The 23,422-nt window shown below is 37.5% G+C and overlaps 1 protein-coding gene across 3 annotated transcripts in view; it reads left to right on the top strand.

Moving 5' to 3' along the window:
- The window catches only part of grik2 (glutamate receptor, ionotropic, kainate 2), a 369,508-nt gene extending 348,643 nt beyond the window's left edge, over positions 1–20,865 (top strand). For 2 of the 3 annotated variants that reach the window (XM_044116262.1, XM_044116260.1), the window contains one exon: positions 18,672–20,826. In XM_044116262.1, the coding sequence (XP_043972197.1) occupies positions 18,672–18,925 (254 nt within the window). In that variant the 3' untranslated portion in view covers positions 18,926–20,826. Of the gene's footprint in view, positions 1–18,671 lie in introns of all 3 variants that reach the window. The other variant, XM_044116261.1, reaches the window with a different exon arrangement.
- Positions 20,866–23,422: the final 2,557 nt, after the last annotated feature.

Genomic DNA, 23,422 nt, shown 5'->3' with positions numbered 1-23,422 from the left:
AGAACGCAAGAAACTGGAATAAATTTTTTGTTTTACAACTTTACATCGAAGCGCTGTGGAAGTTTTTTTTTTTGTTATTTCCTCTTCAAAGACACGAGTAAATCAGCGACATTAACCTTGTGGCAAGACAAAGATCAACACATAAAAGGAGGAATACAGCAGTGTGTTTCGTTATTGGCCAACAGTTACTACACTATATCAGGTGCAGGGGGACTTGCACCTTGTTCTGCATTAAAAAGAGATATTGCTGTAGGAACAAAAGAGAACTTGTACCTGTTACTTTTCATACCAGGAAGTCTGAGCCTGATGCCAGAAGGTAGAAACTGGAACTCAGCATTTAAAGAATGAGAAGAATCGGCAATAATGACTTCAGTTTTCCTAATGATTAGATTTTTACATGGTTCTGTAAGTGAGTGTTGATCAACCCCTAAGGTCTTATTGATAGTACGTATTACTCTGCTCAGGGCATTTTTTGGTCTAATACTAAGATTCCCAAACCAACCGAGGAGGGAAAAGGTCAACACAGATTCAATATACGATCTATAAAATAGGATCATCAATGACTTATCAACTTGAAACTTTGTTTAGTAAAGTGGCAGTGCCATCCTCACCTCCCCGACCGGCCCTGTTGGCAAACTGTAAAGGACCCAATAAACGTTCAGTCTTGATAAGAAGATATCTCTTAATCAATTTTTCCAAAGATTTCATGACAAGGGAAGTCAGTGCAACAGGTCTAAAATCCTTCAGGACTTTTGGGTGGCTCGTCTCAGCCACAGGAATCACTATGGACTACTTCCAGCACCTTCGCACCCTCTGTTGGTTAAGTGACATCTGGAAGATGAAATAAAAAAATAGGAGCCAACTGTTTCGCACAGAGCAGTCGACCACTGATATTATCTGGTCCTGGACTTTTTCTAACCTTAAAGCGTTTAAAAGATTCAGCTACAGAAGTAACATCAAAAGGGACATGACCACAGCAAAGACGTTTGTTTTTCACATTTAAAATCTCATTACTAAAATCAGAAGAATCAAACCTAAGATAAAACATATTGAACTCATTTGCCAGTTGGTTATCAGAATTAAACCCAGGAAGAACCACCTTCCTGTTGCACTTGATCTCTGAGCCAACAATTGTTTTCAGCCCATTCCAAACTGGGCCCAGTCTGTTGTAGGGAAGGTCTTTTTCCAGCTTTTCCTTGTAATTCAACTTTGCCTCTTTTATTTAATTTTTAACTTCCCTTCTAAGCAAATTCACCTCATTGAGGTTTCCTTCACGGAATGCTTTCCTCTTTTCGTTCAGCAGATTTTTCAATGATTTTGACATCCAGGGTTTACTATTAGGAAATATTTTCACTGTTTTCTTTGGAATCGCACAGTGTTCACAGAAAGTTGCATAGCTACTAATAACATCAGTTAATTCATCAATGTCACTACAGGAGTTCTTAAACATGTCCCAGTCTGTTATGTAAAGCAAACCTGCAGGTTGAGTTTGGAATCATCAGTCCAGTTGTTAATCTGTCTAGTGGTGGTTTTACCTCTCAGGGCAGAATAAGTCAAATATGGTCAGCTCGACCCGATGGAGGGAGAGGGACAGATTTATAAGCTCCTTTGACAGAACCATAACAGGTCCAGAATTTTGTTGTTCCTGGTGGGACAGGTGACACATTGATAAAAGTCCTTATGAGTTCTTATTAATGAACTATGGTTAAAATCGGCGAGGATGAATACAGGGGCATCAGGACACAGACAGCAGCTTCTGTGTCATTTCTGATATGGACTCTGACTCTTGCTCCTCATTGGCTCTTGGATGGATGTACACAAGGACGATAAATATCTGGGGAAATTCTCGAGGGAGATAGAGAGGCCGCAGAGACACGGACAGCAGTTCAATGTGTTTAGTGCATAACTTCTCTCTGACTATAACAGTTTTACACCAGCGTTTATTAACATACAAACACACACACCCCTCCTTGTGATTTGCCAGTAACACCAGCATCCCAAGCCAGACGTACTGGCGCGCCAAATCCATCAATAGTCACTTCCGTGTTTGGATCTCTGTCCGAAAGCCAAGTTTCTGTAAACGCCAATAAACATGCTTCATGTTGAAATCGTACCTGTGCTTGGAGCTCATCCAATTTGTTGCGGAGAGATTGATCATTACAAAGAATGATGGATGGTAGTGGGATGAGAGAAACTGATTGTCTCCGTAAACGCTGGAGCAAACCACCACGTCTACCCTGCTTCCTTGTTTTACGTGGTGGAGGATTAAATTTTTTCCTCTTGCCGTTCTTATGTTCAGTAAAAGAATCCAAAGATGGAAAAATTAGATCCGGGAGGGGAGCTGAAGGAGGCCAGATGGTCCTGAGAGGATTGTAGACTGAAGGAAAGGCAAAGCGCCATCCACAATAGAAGAAAACACGCCATAGTCTCCATTTTACATCAAAAACATAAAAATAAATAAATAAAACGGGAACACATGAAACGCCTACACGAAGAAACGAACGTACTTGCTGCTGGTCGGCGCAAGTGTTCCCATCAGGGCGCGGCTCTTGCGCACGCTCCTGGCCGTAGATTCTTCTTAAGCTCCACTTGATGAGGGACTGCAGGTGTGTTTCCACACACCTGTGAAACCTAAACCCACCAGCCGAGCTCCCTGACACCACCTAGTGGAGACCTCGCAGAAGTAAAAACACTGAGCTACCATTACTTCTAACACCATCTCTGTGAAGCTTCCATGCTCGATTTGTGACTCTTCTTTTTTGTCTTTGATGATGTATCCCTGGTGTAGACATGAATCAAATGAGGATCAAATTGAATCACTCCATCTAGGTCAGGGGTCACCAACCTTTTTGAGACTGGGAGCTACTTCGTGGGTCCAGAGTAACACGAAGGGCTCTTGTTTGATACAGACATCAATTTTCTTGGCTCAGTTTATATAACAGAATGTATACAAACAAACATATATACAAAATATATATCCATTTTCTAATCACCCTCTGTCCCTAATGGGGTCGGGAGGGTTGCTGGTGCCTATCCCCAGCTATGATTACCATGGCAGATATGATTAATTACTATTATGTGATCAGAAGTTCTTAGTTCAGAGTTGTAAGTTTGATTCCCTTTTGGAGCTTTTCTGTGTGATTCCAAGTTGCCCACAAGTAACAGAGAGTCTGGATTCTTTTCTTTTTTTACTTCAAGAAAATCTTAAGGTAGACAGAGTGGGAGCAGCCTGCAGGCGCTGCTGCCCTCCGATAAAATCCTGCAGGCGTCTGCACAGTTCTGAACTTTAACCATAGAAAAGAGTTTTATGCATCAAGCAATTTATTTTAAACATTTTTTATAATTAACTTTTTTTTTTTAAATCTAAACATTAGTAAATGTTAATTCAATGTAAAAACATTACATCAAATAATTTTGTTGGCAGTGCTCCCTAATGACAATGGCTATCTTTAGAACTTGCTCTGCGGGCGACTGACAAGGTCCCCTCGGGCGACCGGGGGCCCGCAGGCCCCGTGTTGGTGACCCCTGATCTAGGTGTTTTACTTTTTTGCTAATAAGTGTAAAAGCCGGTTAAAATGACTCAAAAGCCTAGAACCACTATTTTCTAAAACTAAGGTTTTAAAAAGCCTGGCTTTTACCAGTTATACGACTATAGCAACAAAATGTAAACTAGGTTATAAACAGTAATATCAGTCTGTAGTGATTGAGACTCAATCAGGAACAGGACCATCATTAAATGTAAAAGAAGGTCTCTTGGCTGAGTTTATCACAAGCTTGGTGGTTTCATTTACCTGCTGCTCATTTTCAATCACTTGCTGTTTAACTGAGCATTGCCAATGCATTGTTGGCAAAAGTCCAACCTTAAATCCAATAATAAGGTTGGACTTATTATTTTAATTTAGTCCCCAAGGAATATAGTAATTGATATTTTAACGTAGGAGGCTAGACATTACCTCTGAGAAGAAATATGAACAATAGGTAAACATTTTTTCTTTTGAACTAAAATGTAACAGAAAAAAATCCTAAATTTTCATTCACTGTCATTTCAACTGTAATCATGTTGGTGGTTTAAAAAGGGATCTTCAAAAAGGCAAAATCTTTAAAAGCCACATCTGAGTCTTTTTCTGGCCTCACTGCTGTTTTGATGCCAAAATAAAAAAATTAGCAGTTTTGTGGATTGACTAATCTAGTGTTAATGAGTATCAATATTTGAGGAAAAAAAAGTTACCTATTCTGTTTCAATTTTTATTTGCTACGGTTACCTACATTTAAACTGCACATTTGTTTCCTCAATGTAATGTTTAAAAGTGTCACATTGATGAATGTGCTACTAAGCATATCTCTGTTGTGCTTCACATGCTTGACAGTGCACACCTTATAATTAGCATTTTAATAACTTCTGTAAGAATTGAGAAAAACAAAAATAGACGCCTTCTAATTATTTTCTGTGATTATCAATGAATATTTTCATACACCTAGAAGAGTTGTTAATACTGTTTTAAAACTTTGAGCAAACACGTTAATTCAACATGTGAGACTATGCATTTGCTGAAATTTCTACAATACCTCAAGATAAATATGATGTGAAACCAGCAAACAAAGCTTGTTCAAAAGGTTCATTACAGCATAAATAAAGATTTGATAACTTTTCAAACATCAGTCCCCACTAGGTTGTTTATTTAATTGCATTTGTTAAGACTTTGGCATTTGTTTTCTCATCAATCATGTGTGCTCATGGCATCATGTGTTTACATTTCATCATACTAGTCCAAATGTTAGGGAAGATGTTTTCCTCACTGTTACAAAGCAAGTAACAGTTTCCTTTTGTTTTAACATAGTTTGCACTTTCAGAGAAAAAAGAAAATCCAGTTTCAATTAGATGTTTTTTCTATATCACAGAACGATAAATTCTAATCTTGTTTTTGTCAGGTAAATACAACCTTAAATGAACAGCACAAAACTCTTGATGTGTGTCATTATATAACCTCATCTGAAGCTCAGACAGGTCAAACATACTTATTTGATGCAGTATGTGTGCAGTATCATGTTTCAGGCGCTGAGTTACAATACAAGTCTCCACCACATAGTGTGGCGGTCAGTTGTTTGACAAACTCTAATGAGCAGAAGAAGAAGTCAGCAAACAGCTGATGCAGACCATCTGTCTCATTAAGAGGAAAATAAAAAATGAATGTGGTAGTTTATCAAAAGATAAACTGTTGTGACTGTTATTTATTTGACATAGTTATGGGTAGCTTCTAGTTCTTGTTGTTGCAGTTTCAAATTAATTTACAGGTTATAAAGCTTTATTTTTATATTTGAACTTTAAATATTTTTTTCTATACATTTGATTTCAAAATTATTTCAGCTATTTATTTTTGAGCATAAAATTTAATTTAACCATTTTAACCACCATAGATATAAAAAGTAGTAAATGTCTGCCAAAATCCTCAGAAATTTTCTAAACAAAGCAAAATGTATGAACTTTAACTCAAAACATATATTGAAAAAATTTCTGAAATTTTCAGATTAATCTCAGAACTTTACTATGAAAAATATGTAAATTTCAAAGTATCAAACGACAAACATTTTCCAAAATTTCAGAAAATTTTGGCATTTTCAGAGATTCAAAAGTCTTTTTCTTCCAGTTTTAAAACTTATAAATGTCTGTGTCTTTTCTAGAACACTTCTGAGAGGCTTCTCAAAATTTCTGAGGTTTTTGGCAGAAATTTACTATTCCTTTTTTTTCTTTCTATAATGGCCCCAATACATTATGGTCTGATGGTCATAGGCCTTTAATTTGACTCTTATTGATCTGTTCTGTGAATTGCGGCCTGTGAGAAAAGTTTTATCTGCAGGTGTGCATACAAATGATAAATAAATCTCCTTGTGATTATCACAAGATGATGTAATTATGTTAGATTCTTTTTGCTTGGTAAGCCATACATGGATTTGATTTTTATATTGAACAAAAGTCAAGTCAGATGGTTAGTATCTAATTTTGTCCCGGGTCACGTCCGTGAAAAAGATTGGAAAAATTGGGCCCCAAGTTCAAAAAGGTTAATTAGTCCTGCACTACATCATGCAACACTAAGTAATATATTTCTAAACATAGTTTTTAAATGGATAAATATACATTTTTATATAAATTAATAAGTAGGAATAAGAGGATATTTGAGGCTCTATATCTAATTTCAACACTAAGAATGTTAGAAAATCCACAACAAATTCAAAGCATAATTTTTGTGTTTACATTTCATTGATGTTTAATTTTTTCTTATCAGTCTACACTGTAAAATGCAAACCCATTGCTTCGAAAAAATTAAGCAAAGTAAACTTAAAAATAGCAAAAAAGAAATCCTATTTTAAATAAGCATTACTAAATCAAGTAGTACAAATAACAACACAGGTTGACACACAGTGGTAGTCCTGTCTTTTTTGTTTTTTTCTCCAAAGAGTTTTTGCGACGCTAGTGGCTCGTATTTTTGTGATGGTAGGCAGACAGGAAGGAGGGCGAGGAGAGGGGGGAAGACATGCGGCAAAGGTTGTCGGGACCGGGAGTCGAACCCGCAACGTCCGTGTCGAGGACTAAGGCCTCCAAACGTGGGGCGTGCTGTAGTGGCACAGGGGGTTAGTCCGGTCTTTGACAAGCACAGACTATTATTGTTGGCAGCAATAACTTTTTCTAAGTTAATCCAACTCAGCTAGAGTGAGTTGAAGAGGCTTTTTTTTTTTCTTTAAAGGTTTGTTTTTGGCTCTAGTGGAGGGGGAAGATTTGCATCAAAGGTCACCAGGCCGGGAATCGAACCTGCGATGACTGCGTCAAGGACTACAGCCTTGTTATGCGCGTTGTGCTTAACCCCTGCACAAAATAACAGACTTTTCAACCACAAATTCTAAATACCAGTGTTCTCACTGGTACTTAGAAAAATTTCCATGACTTTTCCAAGACTCTTTTCCATGACCCATGTACAACAGGTTCATAAAGAAAGGAGTATGACTGACAGACCTTAACCCACCAAGTTGAATGTTAGTGAACATGTAAAAGTGTAGTGGAGGCAGATAGGGAGGAAATGAAGCCCACACAGACAGGTATGAACTGAAAAGTGTCAGTGTATCGACTGAGGTATCATGTGATGATAATATCATAAACAAAAACATATCAGCAGTAATGCAAACACAAGATTGTACATGTATGTAGAACTAACTGCTTCTACAAAGGTTCGGAGCAGACAGGCACACACACTGCAACACCACTAGTCTTCAATTCAAGGCTTATTTGATGATTAAATAAATATATATTTTTAATAAAACAGAATAATAGCTACTGCAGTGTGAGCAGAGCATTCATTACAAAAACAAAGAAAGGTTCTCAGTGAGACTCCAGTCTTATCATTCACAGTCCAGAAGAATCGTCTTGTTCCTGAACTTTTTTGTGACTTTGGTAACGGCGCTGTTGCACAATAAGCATAATTGCAAATGCAACAGATTTGTCCCTGTTCAACTAGCTTTGCTAACACCACTTCTACATAACTTACCATTCGTTGAGCTTCCTTTCAAAGTGACGACAAAAGTTCGACATAGTCTCTACTGTTTCTGAAGGCGAAGCACTGCTGAATTTACATGTTGCCATAAACCTTCCAATGATTTATGTAGGTAAATGTATTACTGACAATTGGACCGGCATCTTCTCCAGCTCTGAGCCAGTTAAAGGAGGAGGCGATGTGTGACAGCGCTAACAACAACACGCAGTTAGTAAGTCGTGTCATTGCTTGGATTTAAATCGGTATGTTGTGCGTCCACTGAAGACAAGGACATTGACAAGTAAACTGGACAATATGCAGAATAACTGTGAGATTCCCACAGTTGTGGCCTTGACCAGTCTTGAAATAAAATCCCGAGTCCTCAATGTCCAAAACTGAGATGAGACCAAATGCGTTCAAGCCTGAGACCCACAGAAACAAGGAACAGCATTTTTTTTTTTGCTTTTCTTTGCAAATTCCATGACTTTCCATGTTTGGCATGACTGGTACGAACCCTGAAATAACTTACTATAAGTGAGATTTGAGAACAGTTTGATGAAAACTGATTTAGGTCAACCTACTATTTTTAATTAAATGCAATGTTTGCATTTATAGTGCACCCCTACAAGAAAAATGGTTCAAATGAATTATTAAAAATCTCAAATTAAAATGTCATTCTCACTGATGGTAAAAGATTTCACTGCTAAAAGATTTAAATGGACAGTTTCCAAACTTTCTGTGTTTAAACATGCCTCAGGACAGACACTATCAGAATATACATTGCAATAATTTATGTCTGTCTTCAAAAGGGAATAAATAAGCCCACAGGATGGGTCATGTTTGCAATAAGTGCCTACTTTTTTGACAGGTTTTTGTGAGATTTATAAAGAACACTTTTTCCAATAACACCATCTAAGTGCATAACACTTCTTCATGTCAGTTTGTGCTTACGATGTTTTTAGAATGGGCTTAGAAAATATTTCCTACCTATTTAGCTCAATTTAAATCTGTGGGGAAAGTAATTTTAGTAGAAAATTTCCTGCAATCATAAACCACATAGTTTTAGTTTTTTGTCATCTTCAAGTCTGTCTGTCATATTTCCATGATTGCCACAGTTGTCCTTTCCCACCTGCTTATCCTCCTTCATCATCATCATCATCAACTTTATTTATGAAGCACTTTATACACCGACAGGACCAAGGTGCTTTGCACAATCATAAAATACAATGCTATTATATAACAGCAAAGACTGTAATATGAAATACATACAGACACAATAAAACAAATAAACAAATAGAACAAAGTGTAAAACAAAGTGTAACCTCTCAGACTGCACCAAAAGAAAACAGATGGGTCTTAAGATGGGACTTAAAATCAACGAGTGAAGAGGCCTGTCTTATGCCCAGAGGAAGATCAGTCCATAGCTTGGGAGCTTCCACAGAAAAAGCACGGTCCCCTCTGAGCTTACACTTCGTCTTTGGTACCTTCAGAAGCAGCTGATCAGCGGACCTGAGGGAACGGGAGGGCGTGTAAAAATGGAACAGCTCAGACAGATAGGGAGGAGCGAGACCATTAAGAGCTTTACAAACAAATAAAAGGATTTTAAAATGAATCCTAAAATGTACTGGCAACCAGTGTAAGGAAGCTAAAACGGGAAATTCGGTCAAATTTTTGTGTACCTGTTAAAAGACATGCAGCAGCATTTTGTACCCTCTGAAGCTGAGAAATATATAAATCACTGACTCCTATGTAAAGTGCATTACAGTAATCCAGCTGTGTGGTCACAGATGCATGGATCAATGTTTCAAAGTGTTGTCTGGAGAGAATAGGTTTTACTTTGGCTAGCTGCCTTAAGTCCTTCTCTTTTGGCTTCTTGCCTTTCCTGAACCATCTGCCAACACTTCAGCTTCTCCACTTTATTACATTCCTCCTCCTAATTTTTTTGTTGTTGTTGCTCTTTATTCTCTTCCTGCTTGAAGCTGCTGCAGACTAAGGAGGCTTTGGGAGTGCAGGGACACTCAACTTTGCACGAGGGACTCATGTCATTAGTCAGCACTAGCACAAGCACAAACACACTCTTCTCCTAAACTCAATTCACACCTTATTCCTAAACTGAAACCCCTAATCCAAAAAGCTGCACTTCTTGTGAGAATCAGGCTTTGGTCACAACAAAATATGTGCTCATACAATGTATCATATACAAGACCAGAGACATTTTTTTCCCAATGGTTGCAAAAGGACATTCAATCATGACGGTATCTGTGCTCAGAGGAAACTTTTGTCAATTTAGGTTAGTATTGCAAGCTATATTTCACCTAAGATATTAAAATAAAAGTGTGACAGCGAGAGAGCACTGAGAACATTTGATGAAAATGTATTAGTAAGTTAGATTTAACTGCTTGTAAAAGCAGTTTTCCAAAGTTCTCCTACTGTATTTTTGTAGTCTCTGGCTGTTGTGTTTTCCTGTCATGTTCTGAAGCTTTACATACAATCAACAAAAATGTTCTACAGAAAGAAGAAAAACATGCATAATGAGATTAAATCAAGATTATATTGATTGGTAAATACATAAGTATGCAGCACATTCAGGTTTAGAATTCACATCAGCAAAATGTACCTTTATTCTTTTCAAGTTTACACCTAGCTTTGGGTTTATGACCCTTCAGTTCTTTAGCCCTCTGAGTTATTTCACACAGTTACATGGCATTAAAACTGCTCCAGCTTATTGTCAAGCCTTAGAAAATCTCTATAATCCAATGACCTCAAGCAGCCAAAGTCAATACAAAATGCCACCATCAGGCAACTATATTTACAATGTTCCCCCTGAGTGCAAGCAGAATTGGACCAGTGTTCTCCAACACTTTGTATTATTATTAAAAGCTCCTTAAATTTAGTAGGAAGAAAAATAGAAAGATACATGAGAACGTTCTGTAGCTTAGACAATCAACTGATACAGTGTGAACATAAGGATGAATAAAAGACTCATCAATGAGTATTTGCTTGGGCTTTGTAAATGTAGTTGCTTACAAAGTAGTTGCTTGCAGCATATGGACAGTTTGTCTTTAAGTAGATGTATTAAAACCAAAAACAGACTTTATCTCTATGAATGGAGAAGCATTTCCTACACTACATGTTTCATTTCATGTTGTGTTCATTTTGAAAAAAATAATGGTATCTTCATTTTTTACAAAGGAAAATATTTACTATAACAGGCTTCCCATGGGGACTGCACAGTGTCACAGTTGGTAGAGCTGTTGCCTTGCAGCAAGAAGGTCCTGGGTTCGATTCCCGGCCCGGGGTCTTTCTGCATGGAGTTTGCATGTTCTCCCTGTGCATGGTGGGTTCTCTCAGGGTTCTCCGGCTTCCTCCCACAGTCCAAAAACATGACTGTCAGGTTAATTGGTCTCTCTAAATTCTCCCTAGGTGTGAATGTGTGTGAATGGTTGTGTGTCTCTGTGTTGCCCTGCGACAGACTGGCGACCTGTCCAGGGTGACCCCGCCTCTCGCCCGGAACGTAGCTGGAGAGGAACCAGCAACCCTCCTGACCCCATTAGGGACCAGGGTGAACAGAAAATGGATGGATGGATGGATGGATGGACGGATGGATGGATGGATGGATGGATGGCTTCCCATGAGTCTTTGAAAAGTCTTAAAAGGCACTGAATTCATCAATCTAAAAATAATACCTGAATTAGCCTTAAAATGTGTTAATTTTTCAGAGGTCTTAAAAATGCTGGCACATTGAAGGTGATGTGGTTGCAGTCGTGACCTTAATGCGTTGTCATTTGTGTGATTTGAGTCAAGTGCACTTTTTGTTTTATTGTCCCTTGTATTTAACAATGAGAAGTGATTTATTTACTAAAGTACCTTGGAAAGAGGACACTTTTTGTTTAAAGAACATTTATGTCTGTCCGCTTGTTGTATTTGTTTTAGTGTGTCTTGTAAGCCCATATGGTGTATGACACATGAAAATAAAAACTATTACTACTATTACACATAAATATTGGATTTCTAAGAAACTTAAAGACCAGGCAGAGCTGTGGAGATTCATGAGAGGGACGTGATTGTCTAAGTTAGGGAGCCAAGCTCTCTAACTTAAGAGCATGGAGTGAAAGAGGTATAGATACAGGACCTGTAATGTCTGAGCATTCTAAAACTAATTTACTAGAATGGGATGGTGAACAAACAGCTGCTGAGATAAGCTATATTAGGTGATTGATTTAAATGCCGTTTTTCCCCATTGTTCATCAAGGAAAGGACATTTTATTTACATAGCACATTTCCAGCAACAAGGCAGTTCAAAGAGCTTTAGAAGGAACCTAAAGAAAGGCAAAAGTAAAGTCCTAAGCTAAATATTGATTCCCCATGAAAAGTCCATAGTTCTTAAACTAATAGGGTGATATGCTGCATCTCCCTGGTTTTCATTAAGACACTGGGGCAGAAATGGAAAAGTTTCTCAAGATCCTTAAGTGTTTTCATTTTGTACTGAGGGCGATGACAGGTCGAAGGAAGGCATGATGGGGATAAAGAGATCAGCGAGGAGAAGCTGAAAGTCAACAGGAGCATGGCCTATTCCCTGGATCAGAGCCATGAAACGAGGAAAGGATGATCAGAGGGTGCTTCTGCAGGCCGGACCAGAAATAGGAGGACCGAGGATCGCTGAGGGAGAGGAAGTATCTGAACTAGCTGACTGAATGTCAGAGAGGTAGGAAAAGCACGCATCAGCTCGAAGCGTGGCTGAAGCTGGTGGATCCTTTGGCCTTATGAAGGAGTTCTTGAGTGGTGATTGGCTGGGGCAGAGCGACGTCCAGTGCTGGTTGGCTGAGGCGGAGGCGTGGTAATTGATGATGCTGGTAGGCTGAAGAGTCTCACAGCTTGAATTTACGCCTAGGCTACATATTGCTCATCCAGTTTTCTTAATTGGATTTTGCATTTTAAATTAAAGATGTGAAAAGTGTCGATGTTTGGATATGTAAACTGGGTATGTAAATATATATCAACAACTTAGTTTCTGTCAGTTCTGTCAAGATGCAATAGAGGAATGAGTAAATTTCTCTTTTATAATGGTCAATGAATTAATTGGACCTAATTGCTGCTGTAGAAGCCATGGTTTAAAATTTAACAAACTCCTACGCTTTATAAAATATCTCATCCAACGATTGCTTTGAATATTGCCACATTTGCATCAATGCATCATTTGTTAAATGATGCATTTAGTTCAGGGTAGGGTGACCAGACGTCCTCTTTTTCCCGGACATGTCCTACTTTTCAGACCTAAAAAAATGTCCGGGGGGAATTTAAAAATCGTCCGGGATTTTGGTCAACTGCCTCAAAACACATTACATAGCTTACAGTGCATTGTGATTACATTGCCACTCCGTTCCACTACTCCATTCCAGGTTTCTTTGTATGGCAAAGAAATCGGTAGCACATGCGTGTCCGCTGGTTCTACCCCTCCCTTCCCCCCCCATAACTAAGTCACTCCCCACTTTTTATATTTTTTAATTAAACGTTTTACTGACTTATGAAATACGATTCTCTTGGACCTTGTTATCTTGCTCTCATAGAGTTTTCAATTAGTAGCAAAACATTGGAAGCAAAGTGCGAGCGTGTAACAATTCCTTTTTCAGACTCTTTTCTTGATTATATCATTTTCCTGACCGATATTCCTGACTCAATGCAAAGCAACAGTGCATATGCCATACTGCTGCGCACAATAAGTCATGTGATGTCTGATCCACTACATCACTGAGTGGACTTGCTATTTACACTTTACAAAGAAATTTGAAATAGCAGTCGTCGCTCATTCACACTGAAGCTCAGGATTGTTTATTTTGATGCAAACTGCAATTGACTTTGATTGAATATTTTCTTTTCTTTTTTTTGTCATTATTTGATATAGGCAGTGTAGTGAGATTTACTGGACTTGTGTATAATTTATGGTACTGAGAACCTTACTGTTAAATATTATTTTACTGAGTAAAACAATAAAAGGTTTTTCAGTTGTTCTTTTGACTGAATAGCCTGCAAGTATTTTGCATGTTTTATGTCTAAATTAGGTGAATTTATTTCCAGATCATTTTCAATTTTTCCAGATCACATAGTAGCATTTATACTTAAAGTGAAAAATTAAAACCCAACCCAAGTGATCAGCCCTCATGGGTGAACGGAATCAGCAGCAAAGAACCTTATCAGAGCATCCCTAATTTTTATATATATATATATATATATATATATATATATATATATATATATATATATATATATATATATATATATATACTTACATAGATATCATGTCGTGACTATGTTGTTTATAGGTGGGTGAACAAACTCCTGCCTAAGATCAGTAGCTGTTAGCGATCAGTAGCATATAACACATCAACATTTCCTAGCAGATCAATATGATCTTTGACTAAACACTCCATCTGAAACCTTCCATTGGCACTTTTCTCCATCAGAACCACAGCGCTCCACAATTGCGTGGCACATCTTTATGCAATTACTTATATACATTTAATTGTCTACACACTTTAATCACCTTAAAAGTGATCAAACCTGACCTGTTTGGAGTTAATCTGCTGATCCAACCATGTTTTGTTTTTTTTCAGTGAGAATGAAATGACCCTATAGATGCATTTCATGCACAGAACTATTACATCTTTGAGACAAAACTGAGGAAACTTATTATTTTACATTCCAGTGAGGTTTTCACATCTTTTAATTTTTATTTTCTCTATTTTGTATGCTGAGGATAAATGTTGCTCAGTTTCATTTTTTAAATTTAGACAATAAAATATTTAAATCAAGAAAAAACATCAAGTTTGACACTTCTTGGTCAAAATGACTGACTGGCAGCACGAGGTGTTTTTTTTTTCTTTTCTTGGAAAAAGTTAGTTGTAACCTTGTCTTGTTTCAAGAGTAATAAGTAATATTAGATCAAAAACACTTGGTAAGACTTGGTGTTGTAATTTGTCTTTTTTCAGTGTAAGCTAATTACAAATGACACTAATAATAGTAAATATGCTACAGGCTTAATGTAGCGTTGGAGTGGTGAAGTATTTGGTTTTGATATGTTGGTATGTGGGGCCCTGAATTAAAATCTGTTCGTGGCCCCAAAAATGGATACTATGTGCTTTGGGCACATTCTAATTATTTTTGTCTATTTTTCCAGATTGTTTTGTTTATAGACTTTAGTTCAATTGTTTTTCTTTGTTCCTTTGAAATATATTTGGGTTTGGCTTTTTTCTTATATTTTGTAATTAATATTTGGTTGTTTTAAGCTGTGGCGCTGTTGGGACCCCATGTGTAAACCTGCCTTTCGTCTCTTTTGCTTCCACTGGCTCCTCCACCAGCAGGATGAGTCCTGATGATGAGGTGCGTTGTAGGCCTACAGCTCCCTTCTTCAGCTGCCAGGCTGTAGGTTTTATTGGCTTTTGTTTGTTTTTTTTGTTGTGATTTTGCCTTGGTGAGACCAGTTGTCCTCTTTTTTCTTTTTTCTTTTGCAGTAGGTTCTTTTTTCACTATTTTTGCTTTAGTCTGGTACTAGCAGGGCTTCAACAACCTTGCACTGGGTTGGCCCTTGTTCTGTACCTTTTTATTCTTTTTGACCAACTCACCAAGTCCACCTCTCTGTTAATACTTTTGGGGGGGGGGGTTATACTCTTGAGATTTTAATATTTTGTGCACAGAACAAAAAAGGGAAAACTCATAGCGAGGTACTCAATTTTGATTTTGTTTTTAATGAGATAAGTGTCCTGACCAGGAAGTTCTCTCTGTCCAGCTTGTAGTCGGGCCGTTTCACACATAGGCATTATACAGACTGGAGACAGACGGTCTTGATCATTTCACGCTGTAGTATTTCCTGCAAACCACAAGTCAGTTTAAGTAATGCTCCTGTGAGGAAAAAATAATACCCTAGAAAAATGGTTAGCTTGAGTTTTTATTTTAGTATTTTCTAAGCAAGAGCAAGAACACCAACATCCAGCCATGTCTGTCTGGTCTCCAGACCTGGGCCAGGAAGATGGCCTCTGTTGACTGCACCACCAGAACATCAGTGGTAAATATAGGTGAGTACACTATTAATTTGTCACAAAAAGTTGTTTTAAGATCTTTTTAGGTGAGAAAGTAGCCCTCATAGCTTCATCTACTCACTTAGTTCATCCAAAACTAAGAATGACTAACTAAGAATTTAGCTTGGCTGATGTGTGGTAACGTGTCTGTCTTTGTCCAAATCTATTTTATTACCTACTATACATAAACAAATTTAGTTTCCCAACATTTGTCTTTGAAATGAGGCTTCTTTGAAATGTTCTCCAGAGTTTCCGGAGCAGCATAACTCCGCTAACAGCGCCAGGCGGCTCCAGGCTCAGCGGGCGGGTGGAGTGTGTTTTCCCCGCTAACAACAGAGTGACATCTTGGCATGTCACTCTGTTGTTTTCTGTTCGTAGTGGCTCATAGTGTGATATGAAGTGTTTACTATGTTTGTATATGTGTCGTTTATACATGTAGCAAAACATAACATCTAAAGATTTCAATACTTCTGAAGCTGTTAGAATCTTCTAAACCACAGTGTTTTCTTCCAATACCAGTTTCTAATATTCCTTTCCTCTGAATTTTTTAGTTTGTAGGCTACATTCATGTTAAGAAAAATAACTGTGTGAGTGAAGTATACATTTCCCTTTGATTGGCTTCTTATGTGCAGTGTGAACTTTTTTATTTCATTATTATTGTTTCGGACAGGCAGCTCTTCAGGAGCAGAGGCCTCAGCTCCAGGTTTGGATGCAGCTTCCCAGAATCTCCCAGTGACCGTCTCCCTCCTCCTGACCTGCCACTGTCTCCTTGTCTTTTAATGAAATTATAGGAATATTTTTTCATAATTCTTCGAACATGGGCTGAATATCTGCTTGTTTGTTATTCTAATAAATACATTTTGATGGAAACATTTTGTCCCTGTTTATTTTGTAAGATATGAGTTTACAATCTGATGATAAGAAAATAAGTTTGGTAAGTATTGTAAATAAATCATCCAGTTGTAAAGCACCAGCTATGGCTACATACAGGTTGATAAAAATGATCAATGAACTAATTCTTTTAATGTTTCTTGCAGTGATGTGCGGTGAGGTTCATAGCTGGTGAGGCACTGACTTAATCCAATCAGATTTACAAATATAATCCCCTGCATGAAATTTTGTGCATGTGCACAACGCTGAAGGGCAAAACAACTATTCTTTCACATGTCATCTGTAGCCATGCTGCTACAGTAGAATAATTCTGTTAACTCAATGAAACTTGGACATGTAGGTATTATTAATTCAGTGCTATACTTCTATCTTGCTCTCTGTATTGCCCAAGCTTTAGCTTTAGCATGGGTGATACAAATATATACATATAAACACAGTCTTGTTGCCATAGCAATCGACAACAATCCTACTTTATGTTTCAGGATTCAATACCAAAGAGCACTGAAATATTTCCCACACAAAGAACCATACTATTGCACAGTCTGTTGCATTAGTATAGTTTTAATGTTTATTTTGCAATTGTTAATAATTGATCACTGTGATAGATTATAGCAACAACTGCTAATTGCTAATCTAACACATCAGTTTGCAGGTTATATTTCTTTTCTGCATTCTTTACACATGCAAACTGTAGCCAAAATACACATTTCACTAAAAAGCGAAACAAAAAATGTTATTGCCGTTTAATCAAATTAATTAAAAACTGGGTCTCAGTGTGAGGGACAGAGAGAACTTCCAGCTCAGACCACTTGTCAAAAATAGAATTATGAAAAATTAAGCACTCGCTATCTGTTTTTTTCCATTTTTGTTTTGTGCACAAAATCAGGAATTGGATAACAACTTCGAACCATTATCTGAGTTCTTGTTTGGGTTTAATAATATACATGGACCAATTTTCATACTAGTTGTGTCCATTTCAGCCTCAAACCACTTCAGGGCTTGTTCTAAGTGTTCCTGATTTATTCTCACAGGACACTGCAAGGGAAACAAAACATATTAAGACTAATTGTGCAAATTTCCATATAGCCTCAATTATTCATGTGTATGTATTTTATATGAAGCTGACTTAATGATCATAAAGAAAATTTTGGATGTTTGGAATTTAGAAACATTTTTCACATTGACTTTTGCAAAAAAAGTTTGGAATTTGGATGTTTATTGGGGACAATCGATGGCTAGTACGACATTTCAACAACACAAGAATACAGCAGCTCAGGTTGGGCAGCTCATCCCATTGTTATTTTATACCAGGTAAATACAAGTCAGAGTTCCCTTTTCCATCCACAGGCGCAATGAGCTTTCATGGAATCCACTGTTTGGCCAAACCTCTTATGCTGTTTTATGCTTTCTCCCAGTTCAGCCTACCCTGGTAAAAACCAGCCCCTTGGTTTTTACACGTTGCTCCATACTGTGGCCCTTGGCTCTCTAGTATTGAGAAATGATTGCTTCCTGTAGATGTGCACTGTGTTGAGGTTTTAAATGTTAACCAAATGCTCACATTTGACTGCAGCATATATAATGCGTCAGTTTAGGAAGCTTACTGGAAATAGCCTGCACAGTAAATAACCTCATTCAGAAGACATCTGAACCAGGTGGCTGTTAATGTTAATTCAACATTTTGAAGCGTGGCCAACATGGACTGAACGGCCATTGAGAAAACTACAGGCAGACCACAATTGTACAACAGCAAAGAAAATCAACATCATAGTTCACAACTTCTCATTCTGTTTCCTGATTGGCCCAGTCAAAAATCAGAGACAATCCAAGTTGAAAGGAGACAGACCAAACTGGGCTGGAAGCAAAAATTCTTTAGTACAATTACACTGGAAGGCAATAGCCAGGCTAAGTTTAGCCTTTTTCCATAAGATGCCTTATGCTAGATATTCAATTCTATCTAGCTACAGGAATTAAACTGCATACTGCAATGATAAAGTGCTTTGAGTGGTCAATATGACCAAAAATCACAATTGGATGTTCAGCCATACTTCATGATTATTTTCCTGCTCTAAGATGAGATGGTGTGTGCTAAAATCTAAGGCAGTTTGCTGGCTGATTTCTAGACAATAATATTTGAACTAGGGAATGGTCTGAAATAGTTTTTGTTCTCTTTTGATTCTTTCCACTGCAGAGATCACTCTGCAGTGCCATGGTGGACGAACTGCGGGTTTCCCTCAAGTGCCAGCGGCGGCTCAAACACAAGCCCCAGCCGCCTGTCATGGTGAAAACAGAGGAGGTCATCAACATGCACACCTTCAACGACCGAAGACTGCCAGGGAAAGAGACCATGACCTAAAGCAGGAATCTCTGTCATTTGCTCACCCTGTCTCATGTACTGAGTTGGTGTGTGAAGACACTTGGGAAAAGGGTATGGGTAAATGGTAGAGGGGAACAATAAGTTGGCTTGGTTGAAAGTTCTGCTTATAGAGCAGGACTTATTTGCAGTATCTTGTTAAAATGTAATTCTTCTGTCTTTCTAATTAGCTACAGGTGAGATATTCAATGATATTTCCTGTGGAAATAACTTCAATCCGGGTGAAATTTCAGCAAGTTACCTCATTACAACACTGGCAACCAATGAGAAGTGTCAGGATTAAAAAGATATATTGAATTGAAAAATAAAATGAGTGGAATCCCATGTTTAATCTTGTTCCTTAGTCACTTCAGAGACTGAAAGTGCACCTCAGATATTGTGATTAAATAGGAGTAAAAGTACCATATATACATTTTTTCAGTATGGCTAAAGTTGATCTCATTCTGACTGCAATGATGAGCAGTGTTCTCAAAATGGAGCACTGTTTGGTCACATACAATATTGACTGACATCCAAAATGGACATATTGCAAAACATCATCAGGCAATAATTGAATTTATGTGTTTATCTTTCAGAATACTAACACTTTTAGCCTTCAATAGGGATTAGGTTAAAAAGAAAATAATAATAAGATCAACTAAAATCAGAAAATGCAAATCTAGGGGAGGTATGTAGTGAATTGTTGATGTACATGTATCAGCTGGTAATCACAGGTATAGAGATTCTTCAGAGGTTCACACAACTTTGACAGTGAATGGCTACCCTCTTGGTTGGCTGTCATATAAGAATTCTCAGTTGTGGATCCTGTATTAAGCACCAGATGGCTCAGATTCTGCTAGGTTGTGAACCACATGCTGCTGCTCACAGCTGTCTGCACAGTAAAACCTCATTACACTACAAAGCATCATGGAAAGGTACAATATGATGGGAATTCCGTTTGTTTTCATTGTAAAACAATTAAGACCAAAATATAAAGCTGCATAATTAGTCATCGGAGATGCAGAATAAAAGGCGTAGGAGCTATGGAATCCTTTAATGTTTTCAGTCACTAAAATACCTGTGGTTGGCATAGTCACACAGAAACTAGTGCACAGCAGAATCATTAGTGCAACAGCAGCCATGTTTCTATTGAAAACCATGAAGGGATCCTCTGTCTGAAGACAAACCTTCATCATGTAAATCCTACAGTGGCTCAGAAAAGCTCACAAAGTCAGAATTCACAGCAATCACACAACACAGACTATTTATTCAGTATTTATACTTTTATTTATTGCACCTTTATTTATGTCTGTATGGAATGGATTCTCACTACAACTTACTTACAGCCTCTGTATTACCCCTTTGCAGTGTCGAGGCTCCATTTTAATTTTGTACTCATGTGGCTTTTCGTTTCTTCAGCTATAATGCTCCACATTTCCTTGTGCAAATGTGTTTTCTATAAAGTGATTTTGTACAAGGTGAATCAGAATTTTATAATAATTTTTATCAACACAAAACACAATATAAAGAGCATTATCCAGTGTAAGCAGTCACTGTTGCAGCCATGTGACTCAGGAGGCCTTGCTTTAAGTCCACAGAGTCGTCTCACAAGCACTCTGACATCCTCACACACAGGAACCTGAATACAGTCCAAACCTACAACATAAACAATATTCTGCTATAGCATTAGTCACTCAACATTTTGAAGGGGGAAATAAACTATTTTTTATGATATAAAGGAATCATATTTAAATAAAGATATTTTTACTTCACAAGAAATCAAAATGTCAGTTCTGGTTATAGTGAATATATAATACACAACATGGATTTTGATGCTGGGCCTTTGACTTCTTATAGACTGCTAAATCCAGCACTGTGCAACGGTTTCTAATGGTTTTACAAAGGATGGGTCTATTAGAAAATGAAGAGTGTCTAATACATTTTGACCTTGTTGTGAAAAACAAAATGCAGTGCACACAGTTTACCCTTTGAAGTAAATGCACAACTTTAAAGAAAATAAAAAAGTTCTTCTCAACTTTTCTGGACTTTTTCTTTGTACTGAAAACAAAACATTTAATGGGAGTGAAGTATGGCGTCACTATCATGACAAAAGTGGCGAGAGTAAATGTGACTCTGTGTGTAGGGAATAGAGACAGCATGAGGATATCTGCAAGTGGATTGGAGATGTGCAAAAGTGCAAAAGAAGATCCAAACGTGATCTCTCTGCTCTCTGCTCACATGAACTTGCTCACTCAAATGAGAACTTAGTTAAGGTTTTTCTGGCAGTCAGTGGGCAGATCCAGCTGGGCTTCTACACATGATTGGCTACATTCCCGGTCCTCTTTAATTGGTCATCTAAATTCCAGCTTTTCAGCAAAGGCAGTGAGTTTTCACAATAAAAGTCTTCCTCACAATTGTGAATTGTTATCATTTGCAGAACTTCTCAGATAATTCAAGTACGAATTCTACACTATGAAATTAAAAAAGTACATCTTTTAATGTACTGTCTTAATTTAATTTAATTAAAGCACATTTATTTTTTTATTTTATTCTCCCCACCAGGGGGTCTTTTTGTGGGCTCTAGTGTCCCTTATATGACAGTAGGCTGACAGGAAAGGGGGAAGACATGCAGCAAATGTTGCCAGGTCCGGGAATCGAACCCGCAACGGCCGAATCGAGGACTAAAGGCCTCCAAATGTGGGTTGCACCATCCCCTACGCCACCACAGCACGCCCAAAAGCACATTTATTTAATAAGTTTTACATAGAATCTACCACTGAAAAAAACAAGCAAGTGTTGAAGTCTGATGTATAAGAGGCAACCAGGAAAATACAATGTGATGGGAATAAAAGAGTTTGCTGAAATAGAGGACTTCAGATAACCTCGTTAAAAATCCACATGAAAGTGAAGGTAAATTCAGTAAGTGGTCCCTGGAATTCTGCAAAAGTAATTGTCATTCTATGAAAACATTAAAGCTCTTTATCTAACCCCTAGGCCACAAACAGTATTGAAGGAATGAAACACTTTATTTGCATATATTTAGCCTAATGGTTTTTCCATTAAGTTGAAACACTCATCAGCATAATAAAACTGCTCTTGCAGGAAAGAGAATCAGTCGCATCTGAAGATGGTGGCAGAGTGCCCTGAACAAGACATTCAGGATTACTCAGACCTGCCTATTATGTCCAGGCTGGAGAAAGATTTTGATTTAACGCCCAGAGAGTTTTTATATTCAAAGTATCAATTCTAGATTATTAAATAGGATAAATAGCCATTTATAATCTTTATTTTCATCTCTATATTCAAAACACCCATGCAATGCAGTAGTGAGTATAAAGTAGTGGTTCTCAAACTATTCAGCTTCTCACTTAAAATTTAACAGGTTCATGATCCTGATTATTGGTTTGGTATCCAAGTAATTCTACCGAGCAACTAGACAGAGGGGTATTGACAACATAAACAGCATCAATACACAATTAGTTTTTTATCTATTTGTACAGTACTGTTTATGCTATTTTCAGTTTTGTTTTTTAGTCTAACCTCTGAAGATGTTAAGACCACACAATGTTTGATTCTCAAATCAAAGTCAAGTCTTGGTCTCAACTTTTGGAAACAGCTGCTTTAATGTTTATTATTACTGCAGGGTAACAAAAGAATCCCAGCTAGGATTTTACCCCAGGAGCTTCTTGCTGGAACGTACTACAGTGGAATCAGTGAAATGTTTTGAATTGAAACAATGACGAGTAAAGAGCTCATAATAAATAACCACAATGTTTCATTGTTATGATAGTACAAACAGATGGAAGGTCAATGCAGGCTCAAACAACTTGTTGATCCCCACACTCATGGAAGTGGAATATGGTGTCTGGTCTGTTAACAAACTCCTGAATATATCTTACGATGACCACCCACATTCTGACTAGTTTATTTCTATGTTGCAGTAAAATCGAAACTCTGATCCCTTAATTTCTTTGAAACCTGATTCTTCTTTCTCTGTTCTGGATTTTATGATACAATTTAAAAAATAGTAGGGTAGGGGAAACTAGTTAATATTTCATTATTCATCAGTGCTCTCTATGTAGCTTTAAGAGAATATTAGTGCATATTGAGCTGTGAAAAATTAAATGAAACTCCTGCAAATGCTTGACTCCATTTTCAGACATTGGCTGAATGTTATCCATTCTCTCTGTGTGGCAGTCATTTCTATATAAAAATAAAGAAAACATACAGCTGAGCAAGTATTGCGTGATAAACGTGCTGGGATTTTACCGTCATATTAGTTTTCAGTTGCTATAAATGCTCCATTATCCATCACATTTAGTGAGACCGAGATTTATCTGAATGCAAAAACCAACTGTGTATGTCACTGTACTAATTGGATTATAAGCTAGTGGAAAATGTAGGTTACTGTAGAACATGTCAGAGATGTTTCCTTTTTTCCTGTGAGGCAAAATGAGTTTTCATTACATCGATCAGCCCAGTAAATTAATTGTTGCCTAAAAACATTAAGCCATGATTCAGTGCCTCCTCAGAAATCAGTGCCAAAAAATATTAAAAGCTCTCAAACATCAGAATCGTTTAAATGTGAT

Source organism: Gambusia affinis, linkage group LG05 (genome assembly GCF_019740435.1).
Source record: "Gambusia affinis linkage group LG05, SWU_Gaff_1.0, whole genome shotgun sequence".
In the NCBI taxonomy this organism is placed as follows: domain Eukaryota; kingdom Metazoa; phylum Chordata; class Actinopteri; order Cyprinodontiformes; family Poeciliidae; genus Gambusia; species Gambusia affinis.
The sequence above is the reverse complement of the archived record's forward strand: the minus strand, read 5'-3'. Positions and strand labels throughout refer to the sequence as shown.